Genomic DNA, 20,830 nt, shown 5'->3' with positions numbered 1-20,830 from the left:
ATGGGCTATAATGTAGGGGTGGGAATCTTTGACTGTCTCACAATTCGATTCCGATTTTTGGGTCTGCGATTCAATTCAGAATCGATTTTCGATTCAGAACGATTTTTGATTCAAAATAATTTGATTAACAATGATTTCAGCTTCAACTCATCGTGATTGTTATGATCTACACCTGTCTGACTCGCTAATGCTAATTAGCGTGCTACTCGCAGCACTTTTATCACCCAAAAGAACGGCTATTCAAACAAAACGTGTCAGGAATGTATACAGAGAAGTATCTTAACTTTACTCACCGGCATATGCTCTTCATAGGTTGCAAAAAATAACTTTTATTGGCATCATTTGATCGTGACTTTTTCCTTCTACTCTCTAATGTGGCTACAACTTAACAGTGTATCAGAACGCGCGGAACCATACTGCCCCTAAATGGCCAAACCCTGTACAACATGAACAGCGCACCCAATAAAGACACACACAAACAAGGGCAAGACAGTATAAAATAATTTAAATAAAATTGTTTTGGGGACATTTAAAATCGATTCTGAATCACACTAAATTAGAATCGCGATTCTTTTGGCACACCCCTACTATAATGGCGTGGAGGGCTAATACTAGCGTTTATCCGTCAACTTTCTGCCCAAGAGCATTGACAGTCACTTTATTCCCTCCTCTCTTACACCGGTGAGTCCTTTCAAATATGATCATACAAAGGCTTTACAAGTTTGTACAATCCAGATTTATTTCCCCTTATTGCTCAAAATGCCATCGAAGTTAGTTATAGTTGATACAACGCTGCGTTCTTTAGGTATGTTAGCAACTTAGCTGTTGCTAAATTGGCCGTGGCCGCAGATTTATGCCGTAAAAAGTATTCTTTATGGTGTTGGTCAGTTATTAAATTCAAGTGTGTAATATCTATTACACCGTAGCAGCACAAATGAACGAAACAGATTATTTCCCCCACATTTTGCGTGTGTTAACAGTTAGCATCTGCTGATTTAGCCACCATGTACAAAAGCTCTCCATTGGCTACGCATTGGTTCCTCTTTCGGTAGCCTGGAGAGTGCTTGATCCTTTTTTTTGCTTCCTCTCGTTGTGGCAGCTAGTCCACAACAGCTGTCAATCATTGCTGTGACGTTTGCCATTTACTCAACGCGGTAGACGCGTTCTTTATGCTGCCAAAATGACTGCGCTAACGGCCATTTTGGGATGCGTGACCTCAACATCAGGATCGCTATTGCCACAGGCTGGACGATATAAAGTTCGTCCATTACATGTCCAGCCTACATCAAGCTATTGAGGTAACTTGGCAAACTGTGTATATAAATTACTTGGCGCTTCAAGCATTTGAAGCATAAAATGATATAACAGGCCCACAGCAGAATTTGCTAACAAGTTGGCCAGAGGCACGCAACAAAGCCCAAACAGGCAATGTGTGTGTGTGTGTGTGTGTGTGTGTGTGTGTGTGTTCTAAGTGCATGCCAGGACTCAGTTGATCTCTCAGTAAATATGAACATATGGTCAGTCAGCTCGAGAGCAAGCATGAGTGCACGGCGCTGACGTTGATGATGCCCGTTTGCGTGCATTGTCCGCAGAGAGCACAGCAGGCGGAGACGTCCCGGGACATGTGTTCCGTCTTACCGAAAAGCCGCCGGGTCAGAGGAGCCCGCCCTCGCTTATGTAACGATGATGCTGTCATGGTGTGAAAGCATAGGAATTAGCTCATGCTTTGCAGTTATGAACAAGAGGCTCCGAAATGGCTCCAACATAAACAATCTGCCCGAGTATCTCAGATTGTTCCTGATATGGAGCTCCAGTGGATAGCAATGTCGCCTCACAGCAATAATGTTGTGCTTCATCGTTGGCTCAGGCCTTTCAAAAACATATGACAGAACAGCTGGGATAGTTCATTGCTTTTAATCGTTTATGTTGTAATTTTAATAATCTGTTGTTTTTTATTTACTTTTGCTTTTCATTTGTCCTGCTTTTATGTTGTGTCCTGTTTTTAATTCATTATTATTATCATCATCATCATCATCATTATTATTATTGCCTCTATCAAGCACTTTGCATTTGTCTTGTGAATGAATCCTGCTACTACCAAAATAAACTTGACTGACATCGTCTTCGACATCAGCAAAACGTATGTTAGGGTCACTCAGTTGTCAATGAGCTTTACAAAAATAAATTTTTGTTTAATGAATCTCAGGAATGCGTTCATTGTATGCAAAAACTAGTAAGTTATGTGCATATTAGGCATTTGGGAAAAAAAAATCTCTCCACGTTTACAAAAACTCAAGGTTCAATGAAAACTCAAAATTATCTTTTTTTTCTTTTTTTTTTATGTATTATGGATTAATTAAAAAAATAAATTTGATGTTGGGTTTGGTTCACTAAATGACTCAAAATTATCTGTGTTGTGTGCTATAACTAAAGCTGAATTGACTGAAGTTAAGTTTTTGAAAACGTACGATAATAAAGAAAACTAAGCAGTTTGGAGAATGTAGTGGAAATGGTCATTAATTCTAATGAAAACACAATAGGTCAATTTCAAACTAAATTGGTTTTGTTGATAAAAAAAAAAAAAAAGTGCATTTAGGTTCATAGAAGGTTCAAATTGGTCTTTATTTTTTTTCCAAAAACAAGTGCATTAAGTTAATATTCAAAATTGCCTTCAGTGTTAACAAAAACATACCTTCAATGAACTTATAGTTTTCTTTTATGGTTACAAATTCAAGTTAGGTTGGACGAGTTGTCATTGGTGAACAAAAACAAGTATGTTCGGATCAATGAAGACGCAAAATTGTCTTAAATGTTTACGAAATTGTAAGTTCACTGAAACAAACAAATCTTAGGTTTCATGATGGTTGAAAATTCTTCCCAAAACGAGATACGTTGATCACGCTGTACATTTGTTCGAGACTTTAATTGCTACCCTCCTGCCACACATGAACAAAAAAGATTACCCCTTGGAGGATGTAATAGGAAGGAGGGAAAAAAAATCAGTTCCAATGCCCAGTGTGAGACTGCAGACGGAATCCTGGCGCCCCGCAGCAGCCACATGATCAGACCTAGCATGTCATGAAGGCTGTAGATGAAAAACCACACGTTGGGATCACGTGTGCCATGATGTCATGGTGGGAAGGCAGCGTGACTTTTGACAAGCTCTTCGGAACGCTGCTGAAGCTGGTGAGGAATCTTATTGGGAAGCGCGCGTGATTATCATATGAGTAAAACTGCACAAACATGCACACACCAAAAATGTATAAGGTTTTTTTCTGACCCCATGGCTCAACAGATTTGTATTTGTAACCAGTGAAAACCTGCTTTGTCTTCCATTGGTGGAGGTAAAATATTTTGTAAACAACAGTGAAAACCTGAGTAAATTTGCCTTTAGGCTCACCATGAACTTGTCAGCCGTTATCAAAGTAAAAAGGGAAGTCAACCCCCAAAATGTCTTGACAATATGTTCTATGCAGCCCCACTAGTCTAAACGCGGTATTCTGATTAATTTTGCGATTGTGGAATATGAATCAAGGGATACTTGACTCATTGAGCCATTTTCAGCAGTAAAAAGTTAATATTTTGTCTATAAGTAATGTGGTAACTTCATTATTTTTCATTTACAATTAATACCTTTAAAAAGTAAATTTTCTACTTGCTGTCGACTGATGATGACATCACCTGTGCTGAGGAAGTAGATAACGACCAATCATGGCTCAGTTTACTGACAAACCCCAGAAAACAGATGAGTCATGATTGGCCGTTACGTACTTCCTCAAAACAGGTGATGTCATCATCAGTCGACAGCAAGTAGAAAAATTAGTTTTTAAAGGTACTATTAATTGTACATAAAAAATAATTGTTATCAAATTCAATCTGGGAAAATAAACTTTTCACTGCTGAAAATTGTTCAATGAGTCAAGTTTCCCTTTTGAATTAAATAGCAAAATCACTTCTTTTTTTTTTCCCATCTCAAAAGGCAAGCCATTTTGCCACTTGCTGTCAACTTAAAATGACATCACAGCACAGCTCAAGTAACAACCAATCACATCTCAGCTTACTAATATCACATGACCAAACTCAGAAAACAGGTGAACTGTGATTAGTCATTACCTAAGCCATGAGCAACAGTGATGTCATTTCCAGTCGACAGCATGCGGCAAAATGGCCGCGCCTGCAGTTGGATAAAAAAACGGGTGGCTGCTTAATTCATATTCCACAAACGCAACAAAAATCAGAATGCTGTGTTTATAGTAGTGGGGTAGGCTATCAGACAACATATTGTAAGGAAATGTTTGGGGTTGATTATGCTGTTTTATTGGTTTTAATATTGACATTGTGGGTTTCACACGTGTTAAATATGCTGCTTAAAACATTACCCTTGTAGTTAATAGGTTTTCTGATGGGAGCAGATGATTCCTACTCAGAGACACTGCAACACGACTAGCAATAGAGAGGGCCCCGAGAGACAGCTGTCAGTGGCCCATATCAATGACAAAATAGCACTGCTTTAGAAACTTCAACCACAACATGTCATATCTGGTGTAGGGCCCTTTACTGGATGTTGTTGGCTGATGTCTGGTACAGTAGGGGGTCCTGAGTGACTGAGAGCATTCAAACTCCACACAAGATGGACAGAGCTGAGATTCGAACCCAGAGAGACAATTCATTTGAATAAATAAGGTCAACACAAACAACGTGACGTGTTCTTGAATTGTGTTTTAATGACAGTTTCAAAGACACCATTTTAAAGCCTTTCGGACCTCTTTGGGCATCCACATTTATGGGCTATTGTCACACCCGTGTGACACGACAGCTTAGAGGAGGAATGTCCCGGAAAGAAAAAAGGTAAGATTGTGTCGACGCCCCCTCATTGACATTTTCATCATTTCGTCCTACACAATTGTGGTGGTGAATATGAGTAAGATTGCACTTCAGATTGAATTCTTTACACAAGTGTTGAATAAAAGACATTTAAGTTCCTTTTTTCCAAATAAATATTGGTCCATTTGTGTTAGTACGCCAAATATTTTGTTTCCTGAGACACATTTTAAATCCATGAGTGAACTCTTTAGTATAAAGTTAACAGGGGTGGGCTCAAGTCCTCTAAGGGATTATAAAAAACAAAAAACTGATTTGTTTTTTGTATATTATAGTATTATGAACATTTGCGGATTAAGTGATCCGGGGCTTTTTACAACAGTTCCTCTGAGGTTTTTATTTTTTTTAATTGCATGACATGCTGCATAAAAAGCTGTCGCGGGCGTGATGTCGCCCACCCCTAATCGAACCCTTTTCATTTCTCGTGCTACTTGTTTTTCATTTTCGCAGGTCTGTGCTGGGACATGCGAGGTAAACACGATTTATCTGGCAGCCTAATCCCAAAAATGAGTGTGTGTGTGTGTTGTGTGTGCGTCAATTTGACACACAAATATAAGCCGCTAGCATATTGAAGCTAACTGCCTAGAAAATGTGTGTTGGTGTAACAAATGTGTGCTTTGCTGACATAAAGTGCCAAATGTACAGACACATTACACTTGCATGCCAACACAAACGAGTACAGTAACAGTCTTGCAGCCAAAGGTGATTTTGAAAAATACAAAATGTGTTCATGGAAGCTTTTTTTGTGTGACTTTCACAGCATTAGCGAGGTTCTTTCTGCTACAATCGCACGCAGATTCACACTATCAACAGTACCGTGCCTTTGCATGAGGAAACATCCTTGTCAGTCTATTATTGCTTTCAGATACAACGTAACATTGTTCAAGTTAAAAAGGAAGAGAAGTGAACCTGCAGAGCAAGTTGCAAGTTCCTCAAAAGTCTCCAAATGTGAAATGCGAGTCTCCATCGGAAAGAGATGAAAATGTTGGACGTAAGGCCACAAAAGATGAAAAGACTTCACTTCTTCATACTAACCCTGGCAAAAAGTATGGAATCACCAAGTCTTGGACGAGAACTCACTCAGATGTTTTATTCTGTTGCTCAAACTCAGATGAAAAGCATGAAACAGTCGTAAGGTCATTCCAAAGTGTAACATCTTGGCTTTCAGAAACACTAAAAAAATGAAGAAAAAAACATTGTGCTGGTCAGTAAATGTTACTTTTATAGAGCAAGTGCAGGGAAATAACTCATTTTGAGCAGAAAATAAGGACACACCCAGTCAATTTCCTTTCCTTAATTGGGCACCTGCCTCAAATTACATCTGCTCGTTAGTCAGCAGTTAAAAACAGTGCAGTTATCGTACCTCGGAGGGCTGCTGGACCAATTAGATTGGCAAGAATCATGGCTACAACAAGGGAGATGTCTCTTGAGAGCAAAGACAGGATTTGGAAACCATGATTGACGCTTAAACAAAAAAGAACTGCAATGGGCTATGGACCTCTCCAATCATGGACTGTGGATGACTGGATGAAGGTTATCTTCAGTGATGCGTCACGAATCTGCATTGGACAAGGTGATGACGCTGGAACTTTTGTTTGATGCCGTTCCAGTGAGATTTACAAAGAGGACTGTCTAAAGAAAACATCAAATTCCCACAGTCCTTGATGATATGGGGCTGAGGGGCTGGGGCCAATTGAAAACCTGTGGTGGAAATTGAAAAAAATGGTCTACAGCAAGGCTCCGACCTGCAAAGATGGTAAGGCAACTGCAATCAAAGAGAGTTGGCACCAGATTGATGAAGAATACTGTTTCTGAAAGCCAAGATGTTGCACTTTGGAATGACCTTACAAGTGTTTCTTGTTTTTTATCTGAGTTTGATCTACCAAATAAAACGTCTGAGTGAGTGCTCGTCCAAGACTGGTGATTCCATACTTTTTGCTAGGGGTTGCATAAATACAAAAAAAAAAAAAGTGGCGCTTCATTCTACACGTTCGAAACGGCGCCATTAGTGTCTCGTGCCTGTCGGATACCGTAGAGCCACTTGATAACTCGGGCGTTCCTCTCGATGACAGAGATGCCGTAGGGAACACGCTGGTTGCCCGCGGCCGGCCCGTCCTCGTCGTCGTCCTCGTAGTCCTCCCGCCCCCTGTCGGCCTCGTCCCCGCAATCCGAGCTGGGCGTGCTGACGCTGCGGAGCTTGGAGATGGACACGATGTCCGAGTTGGCCCGGGTGAAGCGCTCCACTCCGCCCATGCCCTCCACCTCGCCGGGATCCAGCCCGCAGTAGTTGAAGAAGCGCTCCAGGTCGGCGGTGGCGCGGGAATAGCGGTCGCTCAGGTCCGACTTGGAGCGGTGCAACGCTGGGTGCTTACGGGCGGAGCCCTTGGAGCTGGCATTGGACAGGCGTGTGAAGGCGGGGGACGCGGGCGGGATCATCCCCGCGCGGACCAGCATGGGGCTGGGCGGCAGGTAAGAAGGGGGCGAGGGCGTGGTTCGTTTGGTGGTGTTGGTTTGGGGCGGAGGCGGGTTCTGAGGGGCCGGCGGAGGTGGCGGGGGGACTAGTGGGTGTGCGACTTGACCTTGGGCAGTTTGTCGGGGCCTGAGTAAGGGCCGCTGTGGCTTCCGAATTTCTGCGTGGGGTCGAACGTCCACCCTGCGTACCGTGACGGTATTAGGAGAAACGTATGCCGATGGGACGAAGATGCGGGGCGCCCGTGACGGAACAGGGGGAGGACGCTGGCTGGGGTTTAGTGGGGAGGACGTGCAGGACGAGGGGGACGAGGAGGTGGCGGCGCTGCGCGGTTTCAGGCCACCGGGCAGTCGGCTGCTTTTCTCGTGCTCTGCTGACAAGCTGCTGCCGATGCTTTTCGCGCCCGAGGAAGGAGACGAGGACGAGGGGGAGGTGGAGGACGACGACTGGGAGGAGGGCAGTGGGCCGTCGCACACGTCGTTGATGAGGTTGTTCAAAATATCCAAATTGAGAGGCGGGCCTCGTCTCCCTCCCGGACCTTCCCTCGCAACACCGCTGTCCACGTTAGCGGGACAGCGCAGACTTTTCCGGGCAGGGGGGTTGCCCATGTGGCACTGCAGAATCATGGCCGGGGGCACGAGGGGTTTGCGGATGATCGGTGGCTTGACCGGCGCCTGGCGCGTCAGCGCCACCTGCTGGCTCTTGACGTACTTGGCCTTGTCCGCCTCCAGACGCTCCACGGCGCTCAGCTTGCGGCTGGCCGGCTCGGCCTGGCGCCGAAAGTAGTCGGGCCCCTTGGTGAGTATCCTGAAGGGCATGGCGGAGGTGAAGGGAGCCCCGGCCAGGCGACCGTCGGACGGCCGCAGGGTCTCCACTGGCATGCTGGCGGAGCTGAGAGACGGCAAGAAGACTTGGCGTTAGTCACAAGCATTCTGATTCAGAATATCAGAGCAGAATGGTCACAATTTGGGGTTCGGGGTTCGAATCTTGGCTTAATTAAGCCCAGGTGCTCAGTCTTCCTCAAACAGTTCAGCGCCAAAAAATGCTTGTTATGTTCATTGAAGACTCAAGATGGCCATTGATGTGAATGTCAGCATGAATGATTGTTTTTACTGATTATCTGGAAACTCGTCCAATGTGCACCTCACCTCTGACCCAAAGTCAGCTGAGAAAGGTTCTGAGCCGACAGTGACATCAATAAACAAAATGACTGCAGTGCTTCGTTTTCTAACCCTCAGTCTCTTAAATTTGTCTCCTCTCCAACCCAGGGGCACACATGGACAAGTAAACAATCACACCGATGGACAATTTGAAGATCAAGTCAATTTACCCAGCATGCAACAGCAATAGTATGTTTTTGAAATGTGCGAGAAAGCTGGACGGACTAATTGCAAGCACTCAACAAACATGCCAACTCCACATGGGAGCCGATGTTCGAACCCCGAACCTCACAACTGCAAAGCAGACGCGCTAACCACTTGTCGGCCGTGCTCTTGTCGCGACAAACACAAGAGGTCATCAAACAAAAGTGAGGCATTAATGGACAATGAAGCTTCCACATGTCCTCTCGCAGGTTGAAAATCACTCTTTTGTACTTTTGTCTTCCTTTGCAGCCCTCCCCCTCCCCACTCCAAGCTCGTTTAACATGCTTACCGCTCTCTTTGCTGATGTTCTCACCCTTTTTTCAGTTCTCTCCTTCTTTCCCCCGGTCCGGCCTCAGTAAACGGCTCCTCCGAGGACAGGGTCGGCCTGGAACAAATTCCACATCGGGCACCGCTGACGGGCTCGGCGGTGACCCAGATGGGGGTTAAGCCGTCAATCGGGGTCACTGGTCAGACTCTTCAAGCAGAGATCAGCTGAGGTGGATCAACCGGCGAACAACAAAATCCCTAAGTCAACGTGTCCAGATGTGACCCGACACAAGCTCCATTCCTGATGAGTGGATGAAAAGTCCAAATCAAATGCCTGCCTATGGAAGACTATTCCACTCGCTGAGAAAGACACGCACACACATACACACACTCTCTCTTTCACACACTCTGGCAGCCAGTCGGGACTCTCCTCAGTACTGAAGTGGAGCAGACGGGACGGTACTTAATACCACGTCTGGCTACTACAGCCCTCCAATCACACGGCAGGCCTTGGACCTCGGCGTCACACAGGGGGTGGAGTTAGAGGGGGGAGTCACGCATTCATTGGTTCACCTCAGAAGACATCCTGACCAATCAGACCCCTCCCCCCATGTGAGAACAACAGAGCACTGAGGGAGGGATTTCATTCAAATGAAAATTCTTTGAAAGGGAGAAAGTGTGTGTTTGGGGGGCGGGGGGTGTCCAACGGGCAAAACAGCTGCAAATGGCCTTTATTGCACAATGACTTGCATTAAAAATGTGTGTACAGTACAATAGCTCCTTTTCTACAGAGGTTTGTGTCACTTTTTTGCAGTTGTAAACGGACTGTCATAGCTACTTTTCAGCAGGTTACTACCGACAGTCGTAAAAGTGTCTGCCTGCTTTGTTTCGAAAAACTCCTTCCACCAACATCACTTTTCACAGTGAGTGAAATCAGCCTTTTCCATCCCTCCTTCCCCTCTCCTCCACAAGATCGATCCACACATTTTTAATTAGTCTTTTTATAGCCGTCTTCAACACGTGACCCTGTTTTCTCCCCCTACCTCTCGCACTCCATCAGATCAAAGTCAGATCAGCAACAGCAGGAAGAGCAACAGCAAGCTTGACAGAACGCTTGCCTGCACGCGCACACACTGATTTGTGTGAAGCCCAGAAGGATTTGAATAATTTGATCATGAAACGGAATAATCTCAACTATTTCTCAAGGAGCAGGATTCTCATGTGCGCAAACATTCAGTTGCAAAAAAACAAAACGCTAATTGGTAGGCACCGGACCCGTCGCCATGGGCGGGCCTTGGGGGTCCGTGCCCGCCCTAGCAAGATGACTCACCAACTATTCGTCCTATCAGTCACGTTTAACTTGCGCCTTCTGTTTTAAGTAAAGCATGGCGTGCCAGCCAACCACATACCTCCTTTCAAGTTTGGCTTTGATTGACAACTAAGCGAGCCAATGACAATCAGGATCAGGAGGGGTGGGGTGGGGCGGGGGGGGACGCGCGCTCTGCAGACGTGCCTTAGCCAAATCTACTTCCGGCTAGATAGTGCGCATTTGCCGGCTGGCGCTGGGACAAAGACTGAGCAGTGAGCACGTTGTGCCGCTTTAATGGAAGCCACCAAATGCCAAACCTCGATCCAGGATGACACAGTTGACATCAATGGGAATCCCGAGTCCACTGGTTACGTTTACAAGTGAGTGTCAAACTTTTATTTTAATTAGTCAAGCTACACAGCACGGATGAATTGTAGCAATACACAGTATGCTGTTAACAGACCCAAGCAGTCACACATACACAACAACAACTAAGGAGCATAAAATTATTTATCACTAAAGCAGTTGCAGTACAATGTGAGTTGAATTCTCTTTTTTATTGCCAAGTTTGTTCATGTTGATGGCTGTCACTAAGTTCTAATAAAAAAAAACAGCACTTTACACATCCTTTTGGATTGATATTCTGCTTAGTTTGTTATTGAACCCATATGTTGTTTCTGTATATCATCGACATAACTCAACCTTATTTCTAAATCACTTTAAAACAGCCATTGCTGCATACAAAGTGCTGTGCATGGAATAGAAATTAGTCTTTTAGTAGACACAAGTGAAATAAAATAACACAAAATGAAATTAATTAGAGTAAATATAAGTAGATAAGTATATATGCAAATAAAATACAAAAAAAAATAAAAATCTGTCCAAGTATAGAAATAAAATAACACAAAATACAGAAGGCACCATAAAAAAAGTAAAATGATGTGAAGTCTCATGCTGAGTCAAAGATCAAAGAATCGAGATGTCTGGCAAAAATGAAAGGAAATTTTGTCCATATCGTACAGCCCTAATCCAACACGCAAATGAAGGCAACTGCTCGGCAATTCCAGATAGAAGGGGTTGGGTCACAGAGTCATTCATTCGGACATAGTTGTTTACAGAAGTGAAGAGTGGATTTGTTTCAAATGAACTTTTGAGTTGAATAAATGCAAAATGAACTACACATTTTTTTTCAGTTTGTCTTTTAGATTTCAGAACGAACTGCCGCTTTTAAGTGACAGAAAATATTTCTGAAAACTTGCAGTTGTCACAATGCCGCTGTTCAACCTGATGAACATTAGATTTAGGTTGATAAAGTGTGCCCCCCCAAAAAAAGGTAATGCCCCCCCTACAATTTCTTTCTGGTGACGGGTCTGGTAGGCACACAGAGGACACGCTGGCATTACAGTTGGGTCAATCAAAGGGCTTAGACACAAACCTTCCCTTCAAATCCACACTCCATCTGTTCAGGACGAAACAAGATCAAACGACCTAGTTTATTATGTAACCCGAGTCCCTTACCTATTCACCCTTTCTGTCATGAAGACGCCATCAAAACGCTCTGGTCCTTTAAGACGCCATGTTAGTGTAGCTAGCTAGCTTTAGCCTCGGGTAACAGCTGGCTGGCGTGACAGCAAACGGCAGCCTAATGGAAGATTCCAGTAAAGGTCCTACAAGGAGGAGAGGCTGGTTGTGGGGTTGATGAACAACGTTGTCTCTGTCATTACTCTTTATGATGCTGTCTTTGTGACAAACTGTGCTTTATGATGTTTGCCGTTGTCTCTTCCCCATATCTTAATAGACTTGGAACTTTCTTTTGGGGTCTTTCTGAATGTGAGAGAAGGTAGTTTGCTCGACTTTGAGAGGGACAGTGTTCCAAATGTATCAGATTAATAACTTTACAACTTTGGGGTCATTTAACTTTGAACTCTTAAGTATTGCTAGTTGAGTTGTAATATAAAGAATTACCTTTGACACTAGTTCACCTGCCTGTTGTGTGTTGAATTTTAACATTGATGTTTAAATTCTCATGGTAAATTAGGCTGCAATATCTGTAAAAAACACAAATCATAAAATAGAAACCTTCACTGGTCCTGTATCTGTCATGTTAAACTTGAGACGGGAACGCCACACATTATTAGGATATGACTCAATCCATAGAAATTCACTCTGGAGAAGGACTTAACCAGACAAACGTGCGGTCATTGAAGTCACAGTCACCTACGCTTTAGTCAGAACCGTGGCGGGCCACATTATACATCTTTTTGTAACCCCCCCCCCCCCCCCCCCCCCCCCCAAAAAAAAAAAAAATACAAAAATAACAATTCTTACTTTGTAAGAATGGTTGCATATTTGCTGGGTGTTTGTCACTGGTCGCGAAGATGATGCAAATTCTTTGCCACAGGTTGTAAGTCAAGTCTGTTATAAAAAGCCTGTGTTGTGCCTTGTCATTAAAAGTCCTCATCAGTGCTATGACAGGCTTCCTTGCACTTACTCTTGTCAAACAAATCAACTGAGGCTGCCAATAAAAAGCTGGCCAGCAGTGAGTAAAAGTGCTTGGCAGATATGTGGTGGGAAAGCAATGGCCATTAACACGTACATGTAAAAATAGCTGACAACCTCGCAATATGCAGGAAACGGCAGTAGATAGTGACATCCTTTGTAAAGAAACAACACGCACTAACGACTTGTATTTGGGTCTTATCCTAGAGTGTGTTTTGAATCGCTTTGTTTCAGCACATCAAGCGTATTTCAAATTTCATTCATTTTTTTTATTTTACATGTCTAAGTAACGTGTTTCAACTGAATGCTATAGTGGTGCAGTAAATACAGCCTTTGCTTGAAGACTGTTAACAACTGATTAGCTTGAGAAACCCACCTCTGAACTGTGGTATGATGTTGTTATTATCTCACATTTTTAGTCCAAAATGTAGTTGGCAAGTAAACAAATAGCACATTTCATTTTTTTTTTAGTTTAAAAAAAAAAGTGTGCCTCTGACAAGGGGAAGAAAATAAACCAATCAAATTTACATGCATACATACAAAAAAACATCTTCTTACCTCAAGAAGTCATCAACATGCAAATATCGTAATGACAAAAGCCCCTATTGTCATTCAACGTCTCATCGTTCCGGGTCGGGCAGTTAAATGGAAAATGAGTGCGCAAAAGCAACGTTCACCCTCTCAATCATTTGAATAGGGGCAGTCTGCTGGTGGGGGTAGTACGGTAAACCCAAAGTGCACCAGCAAGAGTTGTCAGGCCACAACTATTTTACCTTACCCTTGGCAAGGCAAGGCAAGTTTATTTGTATAGCACATTTCATACACAAGGCAACTCAATGTGCTTTACACGAGGAAAGACAACACATAAGCATCAAGAAACAGTAGTTAACATTCAGAGGAAGAAAAATAAATGAAAATAGGTTACAAACTAATAATCTTAAAACATTATTCAACAAACTTTAAAAAATTTAAACCCTTGGTGTGATTTCCGCATACACAGCACATGCAAGTGCAAAGTTCTTGAATACTGTAAAAAGTATTATTCCCCAAACATCAAGTGAACTTCCTGAAGCACACTTCTCCAGGACTAAAAGTCGAAGAGGTTGTGTGGGAACTCGTGGACAGCGTTACGGATAACCAAGAAAACAAAAGCAACCCTCCGCTTGTCTGCTATTCAACGTTTGCCTCTGCAGTTACAACTGACGACGCCTCCAAAAAAGACAAACGCGCCACAGAAACCCACCACAGCCTCAGACCGAGGAATGACATTTCATCACGGAAACTTGTGCGACTCCACGGTCATGCAATTATTATGAACCACGCAGTCACTTTTTTAACGTTACGTATTAAAATGTATTAAAATATAAGAATACGACTTACAATTGTGTATGACCAGACATAGGCACGGTGACACGCCAACATCTCTGTTGACAAATTCACCATAGGTAAAACATTAAACATGAATGTGGGCACTACTGGCAAAATAATCTGTGAACGAATGAAAGATGAGTTGAAAGTTGAATTGTTAATCCAAACTGTGAAGCATGATGGAGCATCATTTTTATGGCTGGGTGTGCTTTGCTAACTCGAGGCCTGGACAGCTTGCTATGCTATCATCATTGGAAAAATGACTAAACAAGGTTATCAACATACTTTGCAGAAGAATGTGAGGCCATCTTCCACCAGTTGAAGCTCAAAAGAGGACACGGAAGCAAATCAACAGCAGAATGGTTTCAGAAGAAAAGACGCAGCTTCAACTTGACTTTGATGCTTGTGGCATCATGACCTCAAGAGAGCTATTTACACTGTACAGCCTTGAAATCTTGCTGAAATGCAAGTTTTGGAAAGAGGAATGGTCCAAAATGTTTGATTTGCAATTACAGGAAACTCTATTGAGGTTATTGGTACCAAAGGAGGTCGAGGCCAGTTATTAAATCCAACAGTTTCCTTTTCACTCTCTTTCCTGTGAATGTTTACATGTTACGCTCTATAAAAATATGAAAACATACACAATTGTTTATGTAGTATAGTGTAAGCAGACTGTTTATTCTTAAGATTTAGATGAAGGCCTAAGTGTAAGAAATTCCAAAGGGTTCACATGCTTTTTCCTCTTACTGCATCAACATTAGCAACACAGTGAAGAAACCGTGCTCAAGAGTTGCAAAAGTGAAACCCCTTCCATTCATCCATTCCAGATAAACATTGCCAGACATGAACAAAGTGCATTCACGTGCACGTGTGTGTTCTGTGACGCAGGATGTCACAGCGGCCGTGATCCCAATGGACACAGATTGCACACAAAAACAACAGAACTTGCGTTAAAAGAAGAGCCATTTTTCGACCGTGGAAAATGGTGAGAAGAAATGAGAATCTGTTGAAAAGCAAGTCTGGAAAGAAAAAGATCACCTTTCACGTCCAGGAAGACAACAGGTTGTATGCATGTGATGTTGTCAGTAGAGATAGACCGATATGCTTTTTTCAGGGCCGATACCGATTCCGATTATCGGTAGTCAAGGAGGCAGATAACCGATATTTGAAGCCGATATTCATTTGCAGTAAAAGTTAAAATGTTGGCACCAAATTTTTGAATAATGCAAACCCTAACCGTTCTTTACAATGGATTCTCACACTACACTTTTCATTTTACATCCTTCTATCTGCAATAAGACGTTGGTGGCAGGGGGAGTTAAATGTGGGGGCCAATGTGACATTACCTTTTATAGCATTTGGGATACTTGTAGTTTTATTCTATAAATGTTATATTTTTATATTTTGAAGTAATAGGAGGAACCCTGTCATTCAAAATGTGCATCAGCTGTGGCATTACTTATTACTACAGCAAAAATAAATCAAAAAAATTCCATGAGAAAAACTATTCATCCCTGAACACCATACAGTTCTTGTAGACCTTATTATGATTATTGTTATTGTTACCATATAGACAGTTTTGATAAGCTGAGGATCTTAAATCGAGAACAGCAATATCATGCTACTCCTCTCTACAAGAGAACTGTCAAAAGACACTTCATCATGTAGTTTACTGCCACTTAGGATGCCCCAATCAACGCAGAAAAAGGTAGAGTAAAATACCTTGGTTATAATAATAGTAAGAATAACTTGGTTAAACAGACATTGTTGCGGTGGACCGCTGCCACTTTCTGCTGTTTAATGTGTTTTACACTTATAGACACGTGTGTGTATATGGGCACACTATTCTCTCACTACTGTACTGTATCACTTAATGGCACAGATGTACTTGTCTAAATAATAACTGGGCTGCAACATTGCTAATTCGCATTAACAAGCACTGTCTTAGCTGTCCACATGAATAGTTACTAACACACGAGAAAGTTATACAACACACCAAACATGAGCTCATTATTCAAAGTATGATGCACGTAACGAAATTACATCACTGAACAGAACATTAATTGCAGCCGTGTACGGCCGTAGATGTTACATATTAGTGGCATCCATTGAGAGGATAATGTCCCAAATGACGGCAGACATGACGTGAAAAGAGAGACAAAACGAGCAAATAAGCACACTATACTTTAGTGCACTTCTCTACTAATGCCAAACATACGGAAGAGAACACGTTCGTGTAGTTAAACGGTGTTTGAGACACTTAATTTGTTACGGAGCGGACTTTAACGAGGTGCACAACGAGCTGTCAATCAAATCGACGTCGAAGCTTAAGGCACACAATGGCAAACCAGTGCGACAAATAAACACAATATAAAGTAACTAAACGCTATTTAGTGTCACTGTGGCATCTCACTGCATAATAACCGCTATGCAACAAGTAGTGGACGTGACCCCAGAATGCAATGTGTGCGTCACGAGAGGTAAATATAATGACATTACTCTACTCTTAACATGGAACTAGACAATATAATAATGACAACTGTTAATATTTGGAACCTTTCTTTTTTTTTTTATTTTATTTTTTTTTATTTGGAACCTTTCTAACAAACATTATTTACTTAATTAAGTGAAAATGTGTGTGATTCCCTCCCCGAGTAGTTCAAGTAGCGAATTAGCTACTGGGTGTTAGCCTACATGCTAAGCTGAACACACCACTGTTAGCTAGCGGGGATTCAATGCAAGGCAATGCAGCTCCATTCATATAGTGCATTTAATACACAACATAATTCAATGTGTTTAGCTTATCATGGTGAAACGATCGGCGGAGTCTCTTCTCTTTTAACTTACCTTCGAAGCATGTGTCTCGCGTTGTGTCCGTGGGTGCGTGTGTGACCGGCTACTGTGATACACGGCATACACTACTGATTGGTTCTGGCTCTTGCACGGCTAACCAATCAAATGCTGCTATGGGCGTTACATTGCTGGAGTTGGACTCCATAACAGACAGAGACGCTCTGGGCTGCATTCGAAGCGAAAAGACGGAGTTTTAAATGGATCGCTCATATCGGCCGTCAGATTAATAAAACAGACCGATACCGATATGTACCAATATGTCAAATATCGGCCCCGATTATCGGTCTATCTCTAGTTGTCAGTATGCCCTGGTAATAGTGGTGGCGCCAAGGGATGGCAAGCTCTTCTGTGCTGGCCAAAACACCATCACAAGCGCTGACCTGCATTTATATGCGACTTGGAACTTTGAATTGTCATAATTATAGTACATTTTTATTTTGAAAAAAAAAAACATCTAAGCTATGAATATGAATGAAATGAAAAAAGGGGAACATAGTGGTAACTGAACACGCATTCTTGTGCAAAGTGATGACAAATTCTTACGCCACACATTGCTCGTGACCTCAAAATGTCAGATGTTGGCCAATGGGAGCATCCTAAATCAAGGACCTCCTGTGCTGGACTGAGTCAGTAGCTTCTCTGCTAGTTTAGACAGATGCTGAACTTTTAATGTGACACATGCAAAGTTACATTACTCCGGAGTTTGCGGCTGACTCACAGGCTACACTGAGGTTAAATTGTGATTGGCTAACGAGCATGCGACAACTGGCTCAGTGCAACAACCCTCGGAGAGAGAGCACAGCTTCCGGTTTGAAGTCCATAAAGAGCTTGAAGGGAGAGTTCAAAAGGTTATCAGCCGCTCCCTCGCCGGGCTGATTTAGAGATCTGCCAGCAAAGCTAATGAAGACAGGGCGGCAAGCTGGAAAGCAAGCGACTTAACAGGATTCAACCTGCATTTGAAGATAGCAGCTCCCTCCGTGCGTGTCTGGGTGAGAACATCACCCACATGCATGACTGTGCAGTGTCTGGACTATGCAGTTATGCAACTGTTTTGCACAAGGGTTTAGTCAACTGCAAGAACGAGCGGTAAACCATGAGCAGTCCGTTATTACAACTATATGCAACCCCCCCGCAGGTCACCCTATCACCTCCATCCACCACTGTCCTCTTAACCCCTTCCTCTCCACACAACCACCGTATAGAAATATTACACAATATTGTTCACGTTCACAAATGCAAACAGTAAATATTCACGTAAAGTTCTCACTCCACTGCTGATAACTAACTGCGCAGTTACTTTATTTCCAACAACTTGTACATTGATCCTACATACAGTCGTGAGTGTACAACTGTCGTTCACATTCACTTCTGTATACAGGTTAGTATGTATTTTTCATATAATGTTGACTCACTGTTGCTCTTATTCAGCTCTGTATCATTGCCTGCTGTTCTTAAATTGGAAAGGGGGATTTTTTTTTTTAACCTATTCCAGATTGTTGCTGCAAAACCTGAATTTCCCCATGATGGGATTAATAAATTCAGTGCTGAAAGGTTAAAGCTACTATATGGAGGATTTCCCCCAAAAATATCTTAACAATAGCCTTTTTATTTGACCATTTATGACTGAAACATATTCTAATTAGTAGATCAACATCTTAGCTGTTCACAATGGGTACTCCTACAAGCCTCTGGCCAATATTATTTAGGAAGCGTCCGGTCCGAATCCTTCGAATTTCCCGCCCTCTGTCTGCGGGATGCGACGTCATGCGCATCCTCGTCAGTTGTTTCCTGTCGCGCGAAGACGGAACTAGTACAGATTTCCGCTGCCCCAGACACCCGCTGTTACTCCGCGGAAGGCTGCGAGCGATTTGAAATTTCAAATCTTCCATATAGCTGCTTTAATCATCATGAAGTGGAGATACCAAAATTTCCACAAAAAGAGAAAATCGGAAAACACCAGATGCCAAAACTACAAACGCAATTTCCCTGGATAAAGCCTGAAATTACTCTCTTGTACTCTTTAAGCACATTCTAGACAAACATAAATACATACCATATCCATAACACTTTTTAAGTCTCAACTTCCAGTGTGCTAGCCAACCACAGGAGTAAAAGGGAAGGTATTATTCTCCTTTTTTGTGACTGTTTTTCATGAGCTTTTTCGCTATTTATGGTCAAAGCAAAGCCGGTGTTGATGCAATCTATTATATTGCTATCATCGCTTGGCACAAACTGCTCATTCTTCACTAGATCAAAAGCAGGGGTGGCAAACTCAACTGTCACGGACCTCATTGTCCTTTCGGTTTTCCCCAGAGGTCTCCTATGTCCAAGAAAGCATGTTAGCTCCAAAAATGTGAATTATCACCTTGAGCGTCATATGATTACGTATGTACACAACAAATTGACGGACTGAAATCAAATGTCAATGAAGACAGTTTGTTCAACTACAGTATTATCCTGATTCCTGTCTAGTTTCGTAAAGGCATTCAGCAACAATAAATGTAATATGTCAAAGTAAGACTACAGTATTTGCAATGTTGATATACTGTATATTTTACCAAGAACATAAGATTTGTTTTAGCAGGCCAGATAGAATGATGAGGTGGGCCAGAACTAACACCCCGGGCCTTGTTTTTGACACCTGTGCTTCAAAAGGTAGCTAAAGTTGTTGGAGCCTGAGGAGAAGTCTTGAAAAAGTCAGTTTCTGTTTACCAACAGCCTCGAGTGGTATTTGAAACATCAGATATGTTTTAAGGTAGAGCAGCTCGCCACGTAAAAAAGTGTCACAGCTGAAAGGGAATTAAAATAGAGCATGGATGCTAAATGTTTCAATTATATTTTTAGACTGGCATTCCAACTTGGGAACAGCTGCCTCTGTTACTGCAGGGTTGTGTTTGTTACTCATTCAACACCATTAGCAACCTAAACAATAACTTTAACATGAACCCTCCTTTAAAGTACTCACACACACAACCTATGTCTACACACTAGTCTGTGTCCAAACAGGACACAAGCTAATGTTTACTTACAGGATGTCAACGACTCAGCGACAAAGTCTCAAGTCTCAGGAAGGCGAGGAAGCCACCCGAAAGCAACTTCGGCTTCCCAAAGAGTGGCAGGAAGCGCCCCTGACCAAGCGCGGTGACTGTGAAGGTGATGTATGCGCAAACTTGCTCGTCCTTCTGCTTCTTGAAGGATGAGATTCCCTTTTCCTCCCACGCAGTCAGGCAGGCTCCACCCACTCAGTCGAAAACCAGGAAAAGAGGTTGAAAGAGGGGCAGGAAGCTTTTGTTTGCTCTGTCATGCGAGCGTCCAAGAATTGGTCATAGGTCATCTTGTCTGCTCGTTTCCTTGGCATTTTGGCATTATCCAGGAATGGATACATTAGTGGGAGTGTGACTAAACCGCAGATATCCACAATAAAGTAGATAAGTTCCACACAACAATCCGCGATGCGGTATGTCAAAAGCGATATGGTGGGAAAATGCTGTGCCAGGGCCAGAGTTTCATTGATGAAAAACTGTTTTACCCTTCATGTGTTTCTGTAAAGCGCTTTGTGACAGCTAAGGCTGTGTTTGAAAGTGCTGTATAAATAAAGATGACTTGACTTATCAATGTAGCAATCTAAAATAGCTTTACCATTCCCTCTAACAATATATTGGGGGTCAAAAATCTAATTTACAATTGAATGTGCTTACAAGATATTGATAAAATATTGTTGCTTGGCCCATCAGGAATTGGGCCTATGTTGTATTAACTATACTAAACTGACAGAAGTATTGGTAAAAATCTGCTCCTTGATTTTCAAGCTTGTATGTG

General features: G+C 42.6%; 1 protein-coding gene across 6 annotated transcripts; it reads right to left on the bottom strand.

Moving 5' to 3' along the window:
- Positions 1 to 4,704: 4,704 nt before the first annotated feature.
- Positions 4,705 to 20,187, bottom strand: LOC144013636 (protein FAM110A). Of its 6 annotated transcripts, none has more exons than XM_077512736.1 (3): positions 20,041 to 20,178; positions 9,005 to 9,283; positions 4,705 to 8,242 (listed from the first exon to the last, which is right to left on the bottom strand). In XM_077512736.1, exon 3 carries the CDS (start codon positions 8,230 to 8,232, stop codon positions 6,865 to 6,867), a length of 1,368 nt encoding a protein of 455 aa, XP_077368862.1. In that variant the 5' UTR covers positions 8,233 to 8,242; positions 9,005 to 9,283; positions 20,041 to 20,178; the 3' UTR covers positions 4,705 to 6,864. The 6 variants fall into 6 exon arrangements, with proteins under 6 accessions (XP_077368862.1, XP_077368863.1, XP_077368861.1 ...); XM_077512737.1 differs by lacking the exon at positions 20,041 to 20,178 and adding an exon at positions 13,349 to 13,741; XM_077512735.1 differs by lacking the exon at positions 20,041 to 20,178 and adding an exon at positions 11,810 to 12,550.
- Between the last annotated feature and the right edge of the window lie 643 nt (positions 20,188 to 20,830).

Source organism: Festucalex cinctus, chromosome 2 (genome assembly GCF_051991245.1).
Source record: "Festucalex cinctus isolate MCC-2025b chromosome 2, RoL_Fcin_1.0, whole genome shotgun sequence".
In the NCBI taxonomy this organism is placed as follows: Eukaryota; Metazoa; Chordata; class Actinopteri; order Syngnathiformes; family Syngnathidae; genus Festucalex; species Festucalex cinctus.
This window is presented reverse-complemented; position numbering and strand designations above follow the sequence as displayed.